General features: G+C 37.1%; 1 protein-coding gene across 4 annotated transcripts; it reads left to right on the forward strand.

The window, feature by feature from the left end:
• Window positions 1–109: 109 nt before the first annotated feature.
• On the forward strand, window positions 110–20,262 carry eIF5 (eukaryotic translation initiation factor 5). Of its 4 annotated transcripts, none has more exons than XM_045770095.2 (15): window positions 110–259; window positions 540–674; window positions 9,002–9,110; window positions 10,177–10,289; window positions 10,972–11,180; window positions 11,451–11,634; window positions 11,873–12,026; window positions 12,216–12,397; window positions 12,555–12,657; window positions 14,122–14,276; window positions 14,494–14,640; window positions 14,953–15,102; window positions 15,665–15,802; window positions 16,760–16,948; window positions 18,300–20,262. In XM_045770095.2, the coding sequence occupies exons 7-15, from the start codon at window positions 11,873–11,875 to the stop codon at window positions 18,456–18,458; spliced, it is 1,377 nt and encodes a 458-aa protein (XP_045626051.1). In that variant the 5' UTR covers window positions 110–259; window positions 540–674; window positions 9,002–9,110; window positions 10,177–10,289; window positions 10,972–11,180; window positions 11,451–11,634; the 3' UTR covers window positions 18,459–20,262. The 4 variants fall into 4 exon arrangements, with proteins under 4 accessions (XP_045626051.1, XP_045626052.1, XP_069175252.1 ...); XM_045770096.2 differs by having other exon boundaries at window positions 155–296; XM_069319151.1 differs by lacking the exon at window positions 540–674 and having other exon boundaries at window positions 183–259.
• The last annotated feature ends 296 nt before the right edge of the window (window positions 20,263–20,558 follow it).

Genomic DNA, 20,558 nt, shown 5'->3' on the forward strand with positions numbered 1-20,558 from the left:
ATTTACATGTGATTGTTCAAATATACACATAAGTATTTATTCATTAATTCCTTTCGAAACATAAGAAAAACTGAGGTAAGTAATTTCATTATAAAAATATTGCAAACCAAGACTAAAAATAAAGATATTTAGTATTGGTGATTAAGTTGATGATGTGTTTGAGAAGGTGTAGCGACCAATCTTTACTTTAGCGAGGAGTAGTGGCGTTGTCTTGACTTCTTCCCCACAATTCATCGCTATTTACACATACCTGTGGCAGGTGAGGCCGTTTCTTAACTTGATCCAACAATTTTAAAGTAAGTGGTTCTGGTGTATGCAGGTTTTTGCATGCCAGATGAAAGCAAAAATTCGAATAATGCGTAATAAAGATGGCGCATGCTCACTTAGCCTCTTAGACTCTGCCCTCCATGACAATATTTTCCCCAAGATTTTTCCTCCAGACACGACAGTTGTTCACCGGAAGTGTTGCTTTGGGGCGTAGGTGGTGGAGGTTGTGTGTGAGCGTAAGAACCAGCCCGGGATGGGTGTTTGTGTTGCAGGACTTGCTGGTGAGAGGAGGTGAAGCGACGGGCGCCATTCTACTGGTGGTGCGCGAGGACTCGGGCTCCCTAGCCAATTATTACCACAAAACACAGCCCTGGACGGCACTTTCATGATTTTATTCAGCTGGCACAGTGAGTATTGTGTGTGTGGCGTGTGTGTGGGTGTGCCTGGAGGGTGTGTGTGTTAAGACCCGGGGTGACGGGACCTGTGGGGGGGTGAACACGTCCGGAGGATTATATTACCCAAGTGAGTGGTAGAAGGCAGTCTGGCTACTCGGCTTTGACGTGTATTTAGCATTTGGTTTAATATTTTAAGACTACATCAACAGTCTGCTTCTGTAATGTTTAATTTCTGATGGAACATATGTTTGTGGGCGGGGGTGGCGTGGCCCCCTACACCACCCTAGTGCTGTACTGGGTACAGTAATGGCTTGTATTCCTGCACGTGATAGTGTGTGTGTGGCGTAGTGAGCCTTCATGTGTACCAGGGGTGCAGTTTCCTGAGAGATGGTGTTGAGGTGCGTGTTGTGGGTGTTGGCAAAAAAATCAATACATGCTTCATTCTGATGTAACTGCCTTAAAAATTTCCAGGAATGGTTTGGATGACTTGTACCTTAAGTATACATTTGCAGGCCTTGTCCAGCCTGATGTAGGCATTTACAAATTGTATGTGTAATGATGACCATTAAGTTGGGTAACTTAAGTGTTAATTAGTTATTGGTCTGAACATTCCTAGAGATTCACACTTTAGCAACTACATAAAACCTTCAGGGAATCAAATAATTGGGAACCCAATGGAATTTAAATCTGGTAAATTTATAAATTTTCAGATTGTAACTTTTCCACGGTGTACATTTAGTATGTGCAAGACATTGTCTGGCAAGTACATGAATGGGGACAGACATAAAATGAATGGGGGCAGTCAAAGTGCAGATGGCAATCTTAAAGAAACAAACATAACTAGACACACCATATTGGAAAATGGCTTGTTGGGTGTTATGGCATTTGAGCCCATGAATAGGTAGAAGATTGTCAGTATAGCACTTTAATCTGCATCCCATTTCTAAATTCTTAAATCGGTTCTCCATATACTTAAACATTTTATGGATTGGAAAATTCATTACCAACGAATGGTGGTGTGAAGTGTTGGCTCTGCCAATAAATTACAATTAAGCTTGTAAGAGCTATAACAATTTGGTGCTATAAACGTTCCTTGAATTTAGACTTGGCCCCTTTTTAAGTTCACCACTAGAACTTTACATAAATCCATTGATATGGGTGACTGAAGGAATGTACAAGTTGTCTTAATGGCTTAAAATATTTAAAATGTTGATGTGCTACATGGTAGGAAGTTTCTAATTAACAATTTTTATGTAATTGCCAAAGTACTTTAAAATCTTGTAAGACTTCTTGGCAAAATCATGTTCTCTTAAATGTGTGAAACTTGTTGATTTGAGCCTTTGTCCATTTGATAAAAATATGCAAAAGATTGCATAGCACAATTGCTTATCTTCACTATTCAGTTGTTCAGAGTAGGCCTATTAAAATCATAGCTGCAGATGTAGTGCTAATTTGTATGAAATAACCAGTCCATCCTCCTTTTTAGATATTACTGTACTTGTAGTAATGATGTGGGCCATTGCACATTAATGTAATGAACAATTAGAAGGTAAAAATTGGTTGTTGAAATTGGACAAATTGGGAAAGTTTGTTACTAATAAAACCAAACCTTAGTCCTATGCCTAATATAGTACATGTGTGCTATATCAGACCTAAGAATGTTTGGATTTTAGTTTTTCTAGACTTGATGTATACAGTAGCAACAAATTAAAGTATCAAATTGTCAATTACGTTAAATATGTATGATCATCCCCACAAAAACATAATTACAGGTATATATGCAAATGGGAGGTTTAGTTGGAAATAACATCACTTGCATTGAATTGCCAGCCAATTATCTTATGATGCCTATAAAAAAATATAAAATTGCAAAGATCTTAAAAAAATCATTAATAAAATGATTCAACAATTTAACGGAAGGCAACTTGTGTTTAGCCAATTTACTGCAATACAGTACTTGCTTTTCAGCATATTTCAAGCAGTTGATAAGGGGGATGATTGTCAATCTTTATCTTGACTTGCATAGAGCTTTTGATAATGTGAATAACTTGGAAAGGTAAGTGTACATAGTATAGTGGAGGGAAGGTAATAAGTTTGATTAAGGCATGGTTATTTGAAAGGAAAATGGGTTATCATAAATGAGTTAAGGCAGTGGAGAAACTGGTGTGCCCCAGTGTTCTTGTATTTTGACTTTGCTTACCATATGTTTGATAAAATGGCAGCATTTACAAATTTGAAGATTAAAAAATATAGGGGGGAGGGGTGGAGATAAATTTACTTAAAATTGCTAGGATATAGAAAGGGTTCTAAAATTAAATTCAGAGATAACTGTAGGGTTCAGTCTAGGAAAATGGTTACTAGCTCGATATAATGTTGGATTTGCCAAGTAAAGTTTAACAAGGTCGTGAATGTTTGTCCAAACCAATCAAAATGTCAATACGGGAAAAATTATAAATAATATACTGGGATTCATATCTAGACATGTTTGCAAGACTTGCAATATTCTTCAGCTTTATCTTGGTCTTGTTGGGCCCCATATTATTACTAGTTATGGTTGCTGTTTTATAGAATGGATATACTGTCTTTTAAATTTGTATAGGCAAGTGGTAAATCTCTGGAATTGGAATCTTTTATATGAATAAGTTGGATTTGCATTCTGGAAAGGTGATGTGTAAATTGAAGTATTGTACTGTATACAGATGCATGAAAGGGAAATTAATATGGCATTATATTAAGACACGATAAGAAGCTATGAAAAGATCTGGGTAAGGTGTTTTGGAAATATTGATTCCTAGAACAAATTACTTGATATCTGATTGATTTAGATTTTTTCTTTATGCACCCCATACCCATCTCATGGGCAGTGGTGAAAGGGTTACTGAGACACATTGGTTCAGGAACTGAACCCCATGGTTCATTTAGCTAAGCAAGTGACACTTTTTGAAGGTAGTTACACAATTATTAATGTTGTATATATGTATGTACATGTATATACCTGTACAATCATTTATATATACATTTACATGTCGATAATCTTTTATGTCACGAGTGATTCAAAAAGAGGCTCGCAAGTCACTATACAAGGCACTTTGCATCTATGGTGAGTAAGTTACTAGTTTTGCTCCACACTCGCCCAACTGGGTGGCACATAATGTGAAATTGCTGAGTTGTTTACTGGTGGTTAGACATGGTATGTACATGACTGGTTAAGTAAAAATGGGTTGCCTAACATGGACCTGTGTGTGTGTGTGTGTGTGTGTGTGTGTGTGTATACTCGCCTAGTTGTGCTTGCGGGGGTCGAGCTCTGGCTCTTTGGTCTCACTTCTCGACTGTCAATTGACTGGTTGTGTGTGTGTAATTACAGGATGAGAGCTATGCTCGTGGTGTCCTATCCAGGCTTTGCTCTGTAGAGAGGACACTTTAGCCGTAATAACCAGAGCTCAACGTTCGTAGTCTCCAAAGACTGCAGGGTGCCTACTATGTGGGGGTTAGAGGAAACGATCAGATTTCCATATCCTGAGTACATCAGTTGGGAAGGTCATTTGTGAGCTTTGAGTAGAATACAGTATTTTTAAAGGTGTTAATATTTATTTGGAGTTATTGGGGGGGGGGGAGATCACTAGAATAAAATGAATATTGCCATAGATTTAAGGTCTTAAATAAAGGAATGAAGTGTCTTGGTTACACTTTTTAACAGTAGCGCGGTAAAGTTCTAAAAGGTTGTCCACTAGTAATGTGGTTGCAGGTCTGTAGACTGACTGCATGTAATATATGTATGACTAATAATTCACTGCTTGTATTTTAAATTGTTTAAATGTTGCACTGGTCTTGCATAAGCATAATATACCCTTATATTACTCTTTATCTCATCCCCTGTGAGTGATAATATTCTAGCAAATTAAAAGCTAGAACTATTTGCTCATTATTGCATAGGTGTAGACTAGGGCATCTTAATAACATCAAGGTAAGAATGAAGGTAACTGCAGCTGGCAAATTGGCCCATACGAGGCGGCTCCTATTTATATCCGCCCAATCTTTCATATGCATGTCTAACCTACACTTATTGGGGCTAGGATGGTTAGGTTTTATTAGCAACAAATACAAAAACTTTTCTGTTTGTAAAGTCAATAGTATCAAATTGTCCATTATGTTAATATACAGTCTGTGTAATGATCCACATAATTACTGCTAGTACAGTACTGCCTAAATGGGAAGATGGGCTGCCATATGGTGGTTTCTGGGATGGCCTCTGGTCAGGGAGAGAACGCCAGAGAAGTCAATCGATGACATTAATAATTTTACCTGTGGAAGGTTATTTTATTCACATTTAATTGGTGTTTAGGGTTTAGGAAATGTGCAGTTCCATAATTTTACCTTAAATTTTATATTACCAGTACATTACAGTACTATAGTTTTGTTCATTTAAATTTTTCATGTGCAGTAATTCATAACCATTTTCTAGTTCATTGTTATTCCTGCTTGTTTGCAACTGTCAGCAGGGAGTAGTGAAATGCGTGGGTGTATGTGGGCTGGTGTGTAAGGGGTGGAGTGGGGGGGGACGGTCAGTATTGACGTCTGGAGTCAGTGATGCCAATGACACTTGGCAACTGTTACTTAAATTTACTGTCTCTTATATTATCATTCAGTAATGTGTACAGTATGCAATTTTATGTTGAAAACAGTTGCATATGTTGTAATTTTAATGCTAAGTAATGTAAAACTTTGGCAACACAGCAAAAGGTGCCTGTTGCGTATACAGTTTCCATGGCAACCACCTCTCTAGCTCAGGAGTGGCTGTCTGCTTGCCTCCTCTCCTCCCCTCTCTTCTCCTCCCACTGCCTGCAGACTTACACGCTAGCATTGGCTTGCAAGAGGATCAATACTTGCTTCCACTTAAATTTTTATTTTTTATTTTTTTTAAATGCTTCTTGATAAAGTTAGCTTATACGTATTAGTCTTTTTGGTCGGTGGCAATCTAATGAATGGGAATGCTGTATCTAATCAGTATAATTATAATTATTGTTGTACAGTAGTTGGACAAATTACTTGGCACACTGGCACACTACCTTCTATTTTTAACAATGGATTATTTTGAGTAAAGTAAATGAATTGGCACATTGAAGCATCCATTTAAAGATGCTTGGGTAAAGAGAGCGCGGGACATGAGAGTATGGCAAAGAGAGCAGGAGGGTGGCGGACTGGGCTGTTGTCAGTAGAGCCATTGGAAGCCCAGGAGCTTGGTGCCTTCATGAGACCAGGTATATCATTTGCTCTCAAAAGATTTATTTGTCCAGAGAAGCCGTTTTCATCTCTAGTGTCGGTCACAAGTTCCTGTCTTGATGTGTGTGCTGATAAGTAGACTGCTGATGGGTTATAATGTTGGATTTAAAATTTTGCGTAATTGGTTCACTGCAAGTTCTCTGCAGAGCAATGTTACTAACAGGCAATGCAGTGTGCATAACTTGACACTTTTTTTAAAGAGAAGTTGTTAAAGCATTGTGAATTTCCACATCTTGAAGCATCGTTAAAATTTCCAGGTGGATGGAATGTTCTGGTAGTCTAAAGATGGCATATTGTTGACAATAGTTCAGCTTCTCTTCAGTTTTGGGGGTAACTACAGTGATGGCTAAAATTATATACGTATCAAAGTTGGAAAACTGAATTTACTGTAAAAAAAAAATACATATACTGTGCTGCCATGTGATGTTATTGATTCCACATAATGTTCCATTGCAGTGCCAATGGAACATTACTGCACTGCAGATTTGTTCCCTTCCCCCCCCCCCCACCATGGGTTTCTTACCATAATTTAAAAGTTGGAATGGATTGTCTTGGAGGTATTTCTGGTGTCTTTCTTGCCTCGTCTTTTTGTGTGCTGATGTAATTCTGCAAGTCTTGCATGCAAGTGATTTTCTGTTGCTAAACTTTCTTGGTTTGGTGATTAGTTGATAGTAAAGGTAAGATTATTTAATCATAAAAGGTATTTTTTTAAGTTTATAAAAAAATGTGAACACATTTTTATGACTTGACCATGGTTTAAAGTGTTACCCATGTAAGCCTTTAACCTTGACTTGTGCGAGTAGCACAAGTACTGTGCCGGTAGTAGGTAATTGGGATGTGGCAATAGTTTGAGTGTGAGGGAATGTTAATAGGGCTGAGGATAGTCTTGGAAGATCCTTTCTGCTTTGTTAAATATTAGTGTTTGATTTTTCAATGATTCTCCATATGGTTTTTGCTTGGATTTTTTCTTCCCCCTCTCTCCATATTTAACACAAGGATTGCAGGACCTTGTTTTGACACCAGAAATAGTAGTGTCTGCAGTGCCTTATTTAAAAGAAAATGCCATTGTTACCTTATGGCAGCATGAAGTTGGTTTTGAAGCTTAATTAGCTGCTGGGAAAATGCACATCCTTTGTTGCAAACATGAAACAAATAAATTAAGATTTAATATAAATTGTAGTGTGTTTAAGAAAATATTTGCCAATATAATTTTATTACAAAACATTAGTATTCCTAGATAGTGTTCACACAATGGTTGAACAGAAAACTAAACTCCAGCCCTCCCACACAAAAGCACTATCCTGCAAGGTTTTCACTGTTCTCATTTTAGACATAAAACCTAGTTCCGGGTTTCAGTAGGGATGTTGAAAAGTATAAAGTGAAATCTGAAGGCAATGGGGAACTTAATTTGGCGGTGATGTGCTTTGTGAACGGCTAACTGAAGTAAGATTAAAAGTGATCTGAAGCATGCACGAGATAAAAGGTTAGTGATTATGATCCTAATGTTTAGTTTACATAATGCAAATTTAGTCTCGGTTACTAAAAGTACAGGGTGAATTATGTGAACCCGGAACTTTAAAGTGATGCTACTCCCATTGATCTACTTTACAAAATGCTTTCAATCTCTTGGAATACTCTTTTAGTGTCTTTCCTTTAAAGGCAGGTGAAATATCTAAAATGGAAGGCTAAAGAAATCTTATACTGCACGCATGTTCAAAACACTTAACTGCTCTAAAGCAAGAGAAATTTTAATGATCTTTGCAGAGAAGATACTTTGTAAAATCTCCAATCTTCACATTGCAATGAATGATGTACACTGTATACAGTAGTAGGAAATGCAGGAGGCCCCAGTTAAGTAGTGGGCCTAAGCACAGGACCCTGAGCACTGCCATGAAGTCTTCTAGATTTAGGTTGCTTATAACTTGACCAAGACAGCACTTGTGTATAAAATTGCCAGTAGTTAGTTATAGTAGTGGTAGCTCTAATTGTGGAGTCATGGTCATTGGCATCCTAAGGTAGACTTCAACATATGAAAATGAACCAAATTTGTGCTGGGATTTAGAATAAGCATTGGCAATTGAGACAGAAAAGATAGAAGAGGATATAAAGGGTGACACTGCACCTAGTGCTACATCTTCAAGAATACATATGGGTCTCCATTGGACTCCATTGCCACAAGATGGTGGGGGGGTTATGTTGGTTTTAAAAGGGGGGGGGCTTTTGGCATAAACAAGGGATATAGACAGTTACGAAGCTGAACAGGTCGGAACCTGCAACACATTTAAAAAATTGGAAAAGGGGGGGGGGTTGACTGTACTGGTTTGGAAATGGGGTTTGTTATTGAGTGGAATGGACTGCCAGCTAGTATAAAGCTTCAAAAATAGATTGGGCGGGTTTATGGACAAAGTAGGGGAGGGAGTTGCTCTAGAGACCTGCTAGTATGGACCAACAGACCTGATGCTGTATCCTAATTGTTCTTGTATCATTATCAAAATTTCAAATGCTATTCAGTATATCAAAGTACGGGATATAGAATTATTGTAGTCTTTACTGGTTTGCACGGAAAATGTACATTTAATTTTTATGGATTGTGCATAAGTGGTGACCCATATGAGATAATTGCATTCAGAAGGGCTAAAAATTGCATTTAATTTTTAAATTGAATCCGGTTTTCCAGATTAAAATTTAAACTTACAACATTAGTTGCCGTGTACACAACTTAATTTGACAGATGCTTCTTTCCCTGATGATATTGACACCTTTTGGTTTAAATTTGACAGTTTTTTCAGAAGTACACGATAGTAACTTGCTGTAATGCTGGGTGGGGGGGGCATCTAGTCAGCTGGTTTGGTTTGTCCCAATTGACTATGTAGACTGATTGTAGAGTTGTATACCCACAACTTTTCTATTTTGGCCTGTATTTACAAATGAAAGATGCAAAACTATCTTGGTATTCTAGAATTAAATTTTTTAAATTCTTAAGACTTGAGCTGGTATCTTTTCCTGATGTGATAATGTTACTTAAGGCTTCATCATCCATGGATTAAATTCTCTTTCAGAGGGACACATATCCCCCAGAAATTGTATATTATCAGTGGAGCCGTTGGGAGGCTTGCTGACTCAATCTTGTATGTGTGCGTGCGCCTCAGACTTTCCCCTTGATATTAGGTAAGTGGCACCGTGCACGACTATTAATCTTGACCCAGTATTAGTACTTGCCTTTGTAGGATTGTAGCAGTTAAGGATATAATTAGTACATGGAATTTCTAATTGGGTAACTATTGGAATTACCTGCATGAAGTTTTATTTTTTTTCTAGGTTTAAAATGCCTTGAATGTTTTGTCGTGACAAAATACTTGTTCATGGACTAGGGTCACTAGTCCTGTCATTATTTGGACATGGACCTGTCATTATTTGATGGAGCCCCATGGCGATTATGAATGTTCGTGATGAAGCTTGGCAAGATAGATTAAAAGCAGTATGAAAAGTGATAGAACGGTTCTTAGGCATTGCACATATAATAATTCTTATCACTTGAATGTAATACTGTACTGAGGAACCTCCATTATGCAGACACATTTTCCAAATTATCAAATTAATAAATTTTGTGGCTTTCTTGCATACATTAATCAATGAACTATTAAAATATCACGGGTATTTTTAGTATGCGATTTGGGAAACTAAAGTAAAAAAAATTGCATATTGCTATTCATTGCATTATCTAGATTTTCAGCTGCTTGAAGGTACCAGTTGGTGTGGATTATCTCAGCCTATGTAATTGAAACTTTTTTTTTCTGGATGGTTTTTAGCAGCCCATATTATGTTCCATTGTACATATAGTAATAAATATGCTTGTACATATTAACTCATTTATTTGGCTTGTTTTGTTCAAATCATACATTAAAGTGGTGAGGTGGGGGTTTAAGGGAGGCAAACCAGTTATCATGCAACAGCTGGTAACATTTTATTTTTACCAGTGAAAGGTGGCAACTACACACTAAGTGTTCATACATCCAGGGAATCTGAGCAAACCTTGAAGAATGTGATTATATGTTTATATTTTCCTAGATGAGACTGCTCATCATAGAAAGAGCATTCCTATTGCAAAATTCAAATGCTCACAGCATAAGTTAATTATGTTGGCAAAAGGATATTTTGGTGTTGCAGGAAATGTGGTTGCATGTTGCTCATGTGCAGAGAGCCACTTGGGTTAATAAACATTTCAATATTTCAGAAATAGAGAGTTTTCTAGCAACCGGCATCGTAAACTGCAGCCATTCAGGACTTCGTGACTTGAAAAAGCCACCCACCCCAAACAGACATCATCCCATTGCTTACTGGCACTAGGTAAGTTAACAAGAGGAATGATTTTTAAAGTTGGTTTTTCATGTTAATGTTTGTAAATATTAAGCTCTTTAAGTGTAAAATTTCCCAGTACAATAACATCCCTCTTGTATGACTATAGGTTGCTTGATAATGTCCTGATAATTAAATGCACTAGGATTCACATATTTAGAAAAGATTGGTAGGCTGGATTTGGCTCCACCCCCCCCCCCCCCCACCCCCTTTTTTTTTTAACATTTTACAATAAATGGCATTTAGTAAAGTAAATATTGGGAAAAGTGCCAATCCAGTATGACTAAAGCACTTGGAAAGTATAAGAACACTGACTTATGAGGATAGTGAGGGAATGGTGTTACCTCTGATACTGCTACTTCTATAAGTCTCTACATACCTAATGCTGTCCTGTTGGTTGGTTAATGCCAACATATACTGTAGCCTCTAACTACCAAATTCTTTAAATGTATCTCATGGTCAGTGAAAAGAATAAGAATGAAACTAAAACTACCTGCACCCCCAGTCCTCAAATTCCTTGCAATCTTAGAAGTGGTATTATGTTGTGGATACCAAGGTGTAGAATATGGCAGAATTTACTGTACCTAAATTTGAGGAGCCAGCTTTCATTTTGGAATGTTCTGTTGTATTGGCAGTACAGTAGTTTAATATTGGATAAATGTTTTGTTTTCAGCCGTATCTTGTGTGTGCTTTATTTGGTTGTAGTAGCTGTTGTCCACCAACGGACGCCAAGAACCCACTTATGCTGTACATAGACAACAAGTCACCAACAGAAAGGCGAGAAAAAAGGAAAGAGGTTTGTGAGCCCTGGAGCCAACACCTGCTACCCATACTCTGAATGTGGCTCTCTTTATGTGTACCCACTGGCACTGCTTCCCATAGGTAAGCTGGCATTTAGATGTGCAGGGTGTCCTGTGTGAATGCTTCAGGAAAGGCCTATAAAGGTTTAAATTAGGAATGAATGTGGGTAGGTGGCAATAACAATTACCATCTTGGATTGGGAGGGTGGGTAGAAGTACTAGATATTAAGGCAAAAAAATTAATTTTGATGTACTGTATGTCTAATAAAGTAAAATACAAAAATAAATTTGTGACTTGGCAACATTAAATGAATGCATGATAGTTGTGTACATAGTTATTTATATTTTTCAGCAATTGCAGTGGAGTGAAGAAGCTGCATGAAAGACCAATTCACTAAAACCCAAGTTGCTGACTTATGCACTATTTAGGAGACTACTACTTTTGACTTTGAACTTGACGCAACACTTCACATCCTGGTCATTCTACTTTAAATAATTGTTTTTGCCGAAGGAAACCCTAACAGCAATCCCTCAAGGTAAGTTATTTAAGAGTTTTCAAGATTGTAACATGTGTTTAGAAGCATTCTTTACAATATATGGAATTTTGTTGGATGATTGAGGAACATGGTCTGCCAAAATTTAGAAAGATTACTTTTCACAAACACATGGAACAGCTTTCAAATAATGGAATTGATGGGTTTACATGGGATTATTTGTCTGTGCAAAATGCAGAATGTGGTTAATTTCACACTTGCATGGATTTCTTTTTTCCAGATGAGTTACAACGTGAATCGCAGCGTCATGGACGCTTTTTATCGTTACAAAATGCCAAAAATTATGGCAAAGGTTGAAGGAAAGGGCAACGGCATAAAGACTGTCGTTGTCAACATGGTTGATGTCGCCAAAGCACTTGGAAGACCTCCAACATGTAAGGCTTGGCAGTTTAAATCCATCAACTGTAAAATGTACAAAAATTGGTTAGATATTTAAAGAATTGAGACTTTGTTTAAAAGGGGGAACATTAGTAGATTGCTCATACATTGACCCTTTTTCTTAAATATAAATAATTAATAAATTATTCACCATTAGCTCTGTATGTCTTACTAATATTTTTCAGATCCTTGCAAGTACTTTGGTTGTGAATTAGGAGCTCAAACACAGTTTGACACCAAGAATGATAGGTACATCGTGAATGGCTCGCATGATGCGACAAAGCTTCAGGATTTGTTGGATGGCTTTATTAAGAAATTTGTTCTTTGTCCTGAATGTGAAAATCCAGAGACTGTACTTTTTCCCAATGTAAGTTCAAAGGATTTTCTCCTGGATGTTCTTGTTGTACATCAGTTTGAATATTAGTTTTGTTTAAAAGGTCTAGTTTTGAAGAGGCCAGTAGTTATGGTGGTTGTGTAAGGTCTTAAGCTGCATATAAACTTGGCTAATAAAATAACATTTTCAGGAGAAGAAAGGGATTATCAAACAATCTTGCAAGGCGTGTGGTTACCAAGGGATGCTAGACATGCGCCACAAGCTCACCACCTTCATATTAAAAAACCATCCTGGTAAGGACTATTAATTTACTTGTATAAATGTGTAGTAATTACACATCCCTGGTAGTTTTGTTATTCACACGTTATTGCTTTACTGTACCTGTTCTCTAGTATCATGCCACTCTAGGGCTGCTTGTATCTTGATATTTACAAAATGGCTAATTTTCAACATTTGAATGCACTTAAGCCATCCCTGATTCAGAACTAAATAGTTAAAACAAAATTATTAGTCAGATTTTGGTCACTCTAAAGTGGTCATCCATTTATATATAAAATTATCCAGCAGTTGAAATTGTTTGGAACAATTAAAGAACAAGAATCATGTTAAGTATTAATACTTAGAAAAAAGTTATACAAGTATCTGCATTTGTGTTCACCATAGCAAACTACTAACCTGGTATGATGAGTCCAAACAAAGAGTGGCTGCCACACACCAGCCAGTTCATGCCACCTTCACCTTTCCTCGCAAAGATTTCTCATCCCACCGTACTTCGCACATCGCTAATTACGACAATCCTGGTCACTAAATCCTGCACACGAATAATTTTCGAATTAAACACGAATAAAGGAACATGAAGTTGTTTAAAGATTCTAGTGCTGTGAACATCTTGAATGGCATTGTGTTCACTGATATCTGAACATTGTACACAGTCTTTATCATGGTCAGGCTCTTCTGTAATACTATCGTGGCTAAATAATACCAGTTACATATATATTTTGACATTTTTAGGTGATGCTTTGGTCACAAGCTGAAAAGCAGTGGTCTGAGCTCATGCTGCAAGCACCAGCCTGGGCGGCTCACTCAGTACCGAGACATTCACACCCAGGAATGTTGCCCATGGTTCTTTTAATGGAGTCCGTTTAAAAGATGTGAACCCTGTGTAGCCACGGTACTTTTTAAATTTTATGCAGTACTTGCAAACATTCATAGCTGTGGTGCACCGTCCCACAATAGTTACTCATCCCAGCTATAAATGTATTGCACCCTTTAAGGGTTAACCTGCATGTGGTATACAATCAATTGAGGCAGTGGCTTAAAAAAGCAGCGGCAGCATTAAGGTCAGCTCTTAAATAAGACCTGTAGTGGTTCAACCTAAATGTCATAATGTGTACCCATGTGTACACAAAATATTTAAACAAATATCCTTGTCATGTACATTGTACATATAAAATGATTCTATCCAAATTTCATGACCAATAAATAATTTTAATAAACATGAAAATCAGTGTGTATCAAAGTACTGTATGAGATTTCTTAAATATTTAACCCATATTTTAAAAGTGCACATGGCTAGCGGCTGTCTAGTTCAATGGTGTTCTCAAGAGTAAGGTTCTATTTGGGAATTTGGACAACCGTTTAGTGAAGTTTTTGTCTCGGGGTAAGACAAAGCCATATTGTTGCTCATTGTAGGCTTTAAATTTGCATGCTAATTCCCTCTTCAAAATTAATATAATTTTGGATATAATTTTTTTTAGATACCAAACCTAATCAACCTGGCACTGCCCTGACAAAGAGGAAGGAGCGCACAAAGAAGTCCGAGAATGGTCAGAGGGATTCCCTACGACCCAATTCCCCACGTGCTGACAAGTCTGACGCTTCTGACAATGATATGAATGGTGATGCTGAAGATGTAAGTAGCTTTGTTGCTGGGAATGAAATATATTATGTACCTCTACTCTAAAAAATTTTGTAAATGCATAGGAAAAGTGCAATTTTCAAGACATGGATAAGAATGGTGCCACATGCCTACAACTTGCAAAGTAAAAGTAAAAATATCTAGTTCTAAGATTAAGTTTGAGATACAGTTTATAGCATGAGTTTGTTAAACTTAGGAAAACTATTTTTAGGATGATGACTGGAGTCTGGATGTGAGTGAGGAAGCCATGAAGGAACGACAGAAGAATCTAACAGCAGGAGTGAAAAATCTAACGGTCTCCAATGATATCGAGAAAACCCAGAGTGAACGTCTCGAAGTTTTCTTCGAGCTCTGCAAGGTAGTTCCCCCTACATTTAAACAAATTAATATACTGTACTTGATAACTGTGTTGCATAAATTTGTTTAATTTGGATTGCACTTTATATTTCGAGTAATATTGCAGTTTAGTTTTCAACTTGCCCTTTCTATTAGCTCAAAGCAAGTTATCTAAACTGATCATTTAGGGCAAGTAAAAGTTAAAAAGTTTCCATAGGATCATTAGTTTGTGACATGAGAGGGCGAGAATTATGACGAGGCATTTTGTGTAAAAATTTGAATCTTAACTACTAAGTTGCAAAGATCGCAGTGTCATGGTGTCTTCACCTTTCAGGCCAAGGTTGATGATGGTTCTTTAAAACCTGGAGCTGATGTGACTGTCTTCAAGGACATTGCTGGTGAAGCAGAGAGGCTAGAAATAAAGGAAAACAAGGCTGTTATGGTACTGGTAGAGGTGCTGCTCGATGATAACATTATTAAACAGGTGCAGGAATTTTTTTGTTCGGTACTCTGAATTTGCTTTTATCATATTTATTCTAGAATGAAATCTGTATCATTTGAGTTGTTAAACAATGTCATTCACAATAAAATGCTACATGTAGTATGAAGGGTAAGGACTTCTTCCCCCCCCCCCCCCCCCCCCCCACACACACACCACACCACCAGTCGTGTAGAGGTAACCCAAACTTTGGAGCATCTTGGGCTCTCGTAAAACTTGTCTAGTTGTAAAAAAAAAATAGATAGCTACGGCTACAAAACTTGAATATAGAGTACGTACTCTGTATAATTCACTACTTGACATTTTTTCTATTTTCAAGGGTTGACTTAAGCCATTGTACATTAATTTGAAATTGCTACTGGATAAGATTGACTCCACTACTAGATATAGTAGAGTAGATATTGGGTTTCAAACTTAATGATGCCATCTTTGTCCTTTACATTTGCAGTAACTTTAAATGTCCCCTTAGGCAAAGGGGCCTGAATATTGAACACCTAAAACTTAGGTATATTTTGTATCAATTTTTACCTTGACCTTCACATTTCAGATTCCTCAGTACCGAATCCTCCTCCTGCTGTTTACTCACGGAAATCCCAAGAGCCAAAAGTATTTTATAGGTGCTGTTGAGAAACTGATTGAACTCAACAAAGATCTATTAATTGCCAAGGTTCCCATTATCTTCAAGGTAAGCTAACCTTTTAAAATGAGTGATCCCTGCTATGAGGCATCTAGTAAATACCTTTCCATATTGAAAGTGACTGCTTTTTTATTTTTTATATATATATATCTAGATATTCTGCCTCTGTTATAAAGCCCCCTCTTGACACTTGCTTGTGCGCTGAATAACCTTCCAGTGCTAGTCTTTAAGACAACACTATCATGCTGTTTTTAATTTTCGTGTGAGAGCACCGTTAGTAGTTGTGGGCCATGGATATCCATTTTTACATAGTATTTGAAATTAAATTTAATGGTGCATCTTGATTTTGAGGGATGCTGTTGAATCATGCTTCCAATGCTGTCAGTGTCTACTCAATTTTCTGGTCATGTTGTTCTCAAATACTTTGGTGAAACTGGCCGTACACTGAATAACTTGAATCAAAAAGGTGTCAAGTCTGCAGACAAACGGTGCTATCTTGTCCTGTTAGACTAATTATCCTATAGATTGGTTTTCTTAAATAATCTTTGCTGCCTGTACACAGATCCATTCTTGTCGAATTGGCTCTGATACACAACATGCCAAATATGAACCTTAGTCCTGGCTTTTTTGGGGTAGACTCTTACATTCTTACACAGTACATACTTTCACATACAAGCGTGATCCAACTTGTCTGTTGAATGAGCGAAAATGTCACAGAATCTCACTCTTGACATGTGGTTGATTATTTCCAGGGTAGTTCCCCGCTATATTTTTTGTTTACCATTCTTCATCTTTTGTTCCCTCTCTCATGTCTATCCCTTCTCTTATCACAAGACTTAACATTTCGGCCCATTCTGAACCATTATCATTTCATAATTTTCTGAAGTGTCGTTTGGAAACTTGTTCAGCCACGTTATTGTGACTTGTCATCTAAATCATGTAATTTATAGACCGTTTTAAAGTGAGCTTTGTCAAGTTTTAATTTGTAATAATTTTTCATTCCAGGCTATGTATGATCATGATATTGTTGAGGAAGAAGTATTGCTGGATTGGGGTAAGAAAGTTTCAAAGAAGTATGTAACCAAGGAGACCGCAGCAGAGATTCATGCAAAAGCCCAGCCTTTCTTGAAGTGGCTTCAGGAAGCAGAGGAAGAGGAATCTTCTGACGAGGAGGAGGATGATGGTGATGTTGCGGTAAGGCAGAAGACTTATAAATTGCATTGGATGCTTGTATCTCTCTCCTTCACTGTACTTTCCCATCCTTGCTCTTGGAACTGAATGACAATTGCTTCAGGCTCTATTTAAAGCTCATTTATTTTAATTACTCGCTTCCCTGCCCGTCCTCTCAAATGATAAAACTTGTACCATCTTTTTGCCCAAACATACAAAAATGAAGTGTTGAACACAGGAAAGATACTTTTTTGTATTGTTGAATTTGTCCATGACACTCTCTTTGCCTACCATTTAATCTTGATTGTATATGTGGGTTAAGATTATTGAACCTGTAGGGGGTTGCCGAGGCATTGACTAGCGTGTTTGCTCTGTAGAAGGTGAAGGAGTGATACTTCGGCCAATCTTGTTGCCTTTGGATTCTATATATCCTTTGATGACTGGCTAAGGTAGGCGAGAGTTGACTTGACAAATTTCCCCAGTAATCTTCCCTGTGTCGTCTTGTGTTGGTTAGGGCTTGGAAAGAGCTTGAGCATCTGGCATATGCAGTCAAACACTTTTGGCAGTGTTTCAGAGTATGCAGTTTAGGGACTCGTGATGTTAATAGTTAATGGCCAATTTTATTTCCAGTGCTTCGGAACTTGCTCTTTTCAAGCAATATAGTTTTTCTTGGCAAAGTTGAATCCTGTTGAACCCTGAGTTAATCTTGCTCTTCCTTCTGGGCTTGCACATACTATTGTGGCTTCTGTGCACTTGGGTGCCATATACACCAGTATTGTCACTACCCATGCACCTTGTTCTTCCACTGTACTCTGAAAATATATCGGCCTGTTACCATCCCCCACTGTAACTAGATCAACTTGACTCTTTAGTCAAAAGTTACACAGTGGTCACTAGTGCCTAATGGTTCATTTTTGTATCGCCTCTATATCTCTCTCCCTCTTGGCATATGTTGGGTTTTTAATGTTTCTAATTCTTTCCAATTACTAATTTCAGCTAGTCTGCATATGCTACTTCAGGAAGGATCTATCTATAGTGAACTTTTTTGGCTGCCACATATCCTTCCCTTAATGTGGCTCCTTTGTGTGTCAGTCAGTTTGTAATTATAATACTGGAAACTTAGTCTCTGCCCACATGTTACTATTGCTGCTCTGGTGCTCTTGATAAATCTTTTCCATTGCTCTCATAAATTTCCCTTGATTTTCTGCCATTAGCAGAAGAATTATGACCATACTATGCTCTTGTCCTCTATAATTGTTGTGCCTGTGTAGTCCTCTGCATTAGCCATTCCTCAAATCTTCATGGAACTACTACTATATTGACGAGCATTACCATATATTGCCTTGATTTTTTGTATGTCATTTTTCCGTTTCAGTTTGATCCTCGTGCATTGAACCAATCTCTCAAAGAACAAGAGGCCAAGATTGCGGGAGATGTCAAGCCAATTATAGCCGAAGCTCCAAAGATTGTTGCTCCAGGGGAAGAAGACGACGAGGATGATGACGACAGCGACTTGGACATTGATAACTTGTAAATGTGGACTGGTTTTGTTTTCTTTCATGTATAAAGGTCGTAAATTAGACCAGTTATATTTTGAAATCTTTTTATATGGGATTACCATAGTTAATTATTAGTAATCGTGGTGAAATTGTTTTGTATTTCTAAAATTTGCACGATTATGGAATTCAATTTTTTTAAATGTTGTTGTCTTCGGTTGAAAGCGAAAGTAGATCTCAAATTGTATTATCCTTTTATTACGGTTGGCTATAACGTATTAAATGCTTCATTTAGTTAAGTTGGAGGAAAGAAGCTTTTATTGAAGTTATTGTAAGAATTGGGTCAAGTTCAAAAATTTTGCACAACAAGCCTGATAAACTAGGTCCCAAGTTCAGTGCTGGGAAGTGCAGGTTCATATTTAAAATGGCTTCAATACTTGAACCTTTTTGAGATGTTCACAATTTAGGACTAACCATTCAATCTTCTTGGGTAGCAGATAGTAGTCATGTATAGTGAATGTTAGATGAAATTTGACATTGACCTAATATAAAGGTATGCTCTAAATTTTGTATTAATAAGCCATGTTAAAACTGAGAGCCACAAGAGGCCTAGATACTGTATTTGTCTGGTCTCTGGTATTTATCACACAAAGCTTTTTAGCCAGTATTAATAAGCCTGCATCATAAGTATGACCTTTAATTTGTTCTGAGAAATACTTCATATTTCTCTGCATTCAATGCTAGGAATGCACGTTTTATTACTTGCCTTTACTGTGTACAACTTGTATTATTTGGTGTTTGGGCCTTTTGCGAGTAGTAAACGTCAAAAAGAAAAATTCAGCTTATTCATTAAAAATACAGCTTGTGGGTTCTTGTACATGAATTATAATGTTGTTGGATTAAAAATTGTAAAGTATTATTACTCTTAAAACAACTAGTTACTGTGGCAGTGGATGATATTGTGGCAAGATTGAAGCTTTTTAGGCAAAAATGTTAAGAGATGTTTAGGACCTTGTCATTTTTGAGATGCTAAAATCCTTCAATCTTGTACATTTGTTTGTGGTGTGGCGGCTGAAATTTTTTTTTCCCCAATGGACAACATTACGAAACTGTGATCTTTAGAGGGTGGTAGGGGGAGATAACGATGGATAAGAGTGATTAAATTTGTAAAATTTCCATATTGTTGGATGTCATTTTTTCCCTTAATTCCTCTGGTTATATCCCCTTACTTATTTTAATGTGATAATCAGTGGGTTTGACACTCCCCGTAATTATAATGCATAACCCTGATCTTGATGTAGGGGATTGCATTGAAGCAGATTTAAGTCTTATTACGAATAGAAAATGTGCTTAATTTTTTTTTTAATATATACAAAAAGTATGCTGATGGAAATTGGTCCCCAACCCCCTTTTTTCTATTATTTTTAGAGGCAGTGATTAGGTGGCACATTGATCTGTAAGGCCTTGCCCGCATTTTATTAATGTCAAAATATGAATAAACAAATTCTATTTTTTACTAACTTCAGAATTATCATAATTAAAAAAAGATATATAGGAAAAGCTTCAGGATGCATTACTGTGTTTAATGTTCACCTAAAATGGCAAGAATTAGGTTAATATTGGTGGAATATAATCTTGCCAAGATGTAGCTATTAACCCATATCCAACCATCTCCAAAGACTGGATCAAGAGAGTATTACACCAGTTTACCACATGCGCGTAGGATGAACATTAAGACGGCTGCCACTGAATTCTTCGTCGCAATTATATATACAATATATATAATTTTTATTTTTTTCTGATGTTATTGTAAAGCTCTTTAATAATTGTTGCAGCATCCAATACAGTTTTATTAACCTGTTAACCATGTGCCGCCTTTTCCAAGTAAAGTCTTGAAGGTTCTATAATTTTATGCTTGGAGATGGATGTGCTTTTCCTGTACCAACAATTGCATATTCTAACTTTTCTTGTGCTCAAGGCTTGATGACTTTATCTCCTGATTTTTTTTTTCAGGATGTTTATCTCTAAATGATTTTCTTACGGTAGTTTGTCCCTTGATAATCCTTGGTGAATTGGGTAGCTTTGATATTGCTCGCCCTTATGCGAGAGCGCGCTTTTGCTCTTGTATTGCATCTTTA

The sequence above is a fragment of the Procambarus clarkii genome, chromosome 92, assembly GCF_040958095.1.
Source record: "Procambarus clarkii isolate CNS0578487 chromosome 92, FALCON_Pclarkii_2.0, whole genome shotgun sequence".
NCBI classification, from domain to species: Eukaryota; Metazoa; Arthropoda; class Malacostraca; order Decapoda; family Cambaridae; genus Procambarus; species Procambarus clarkii.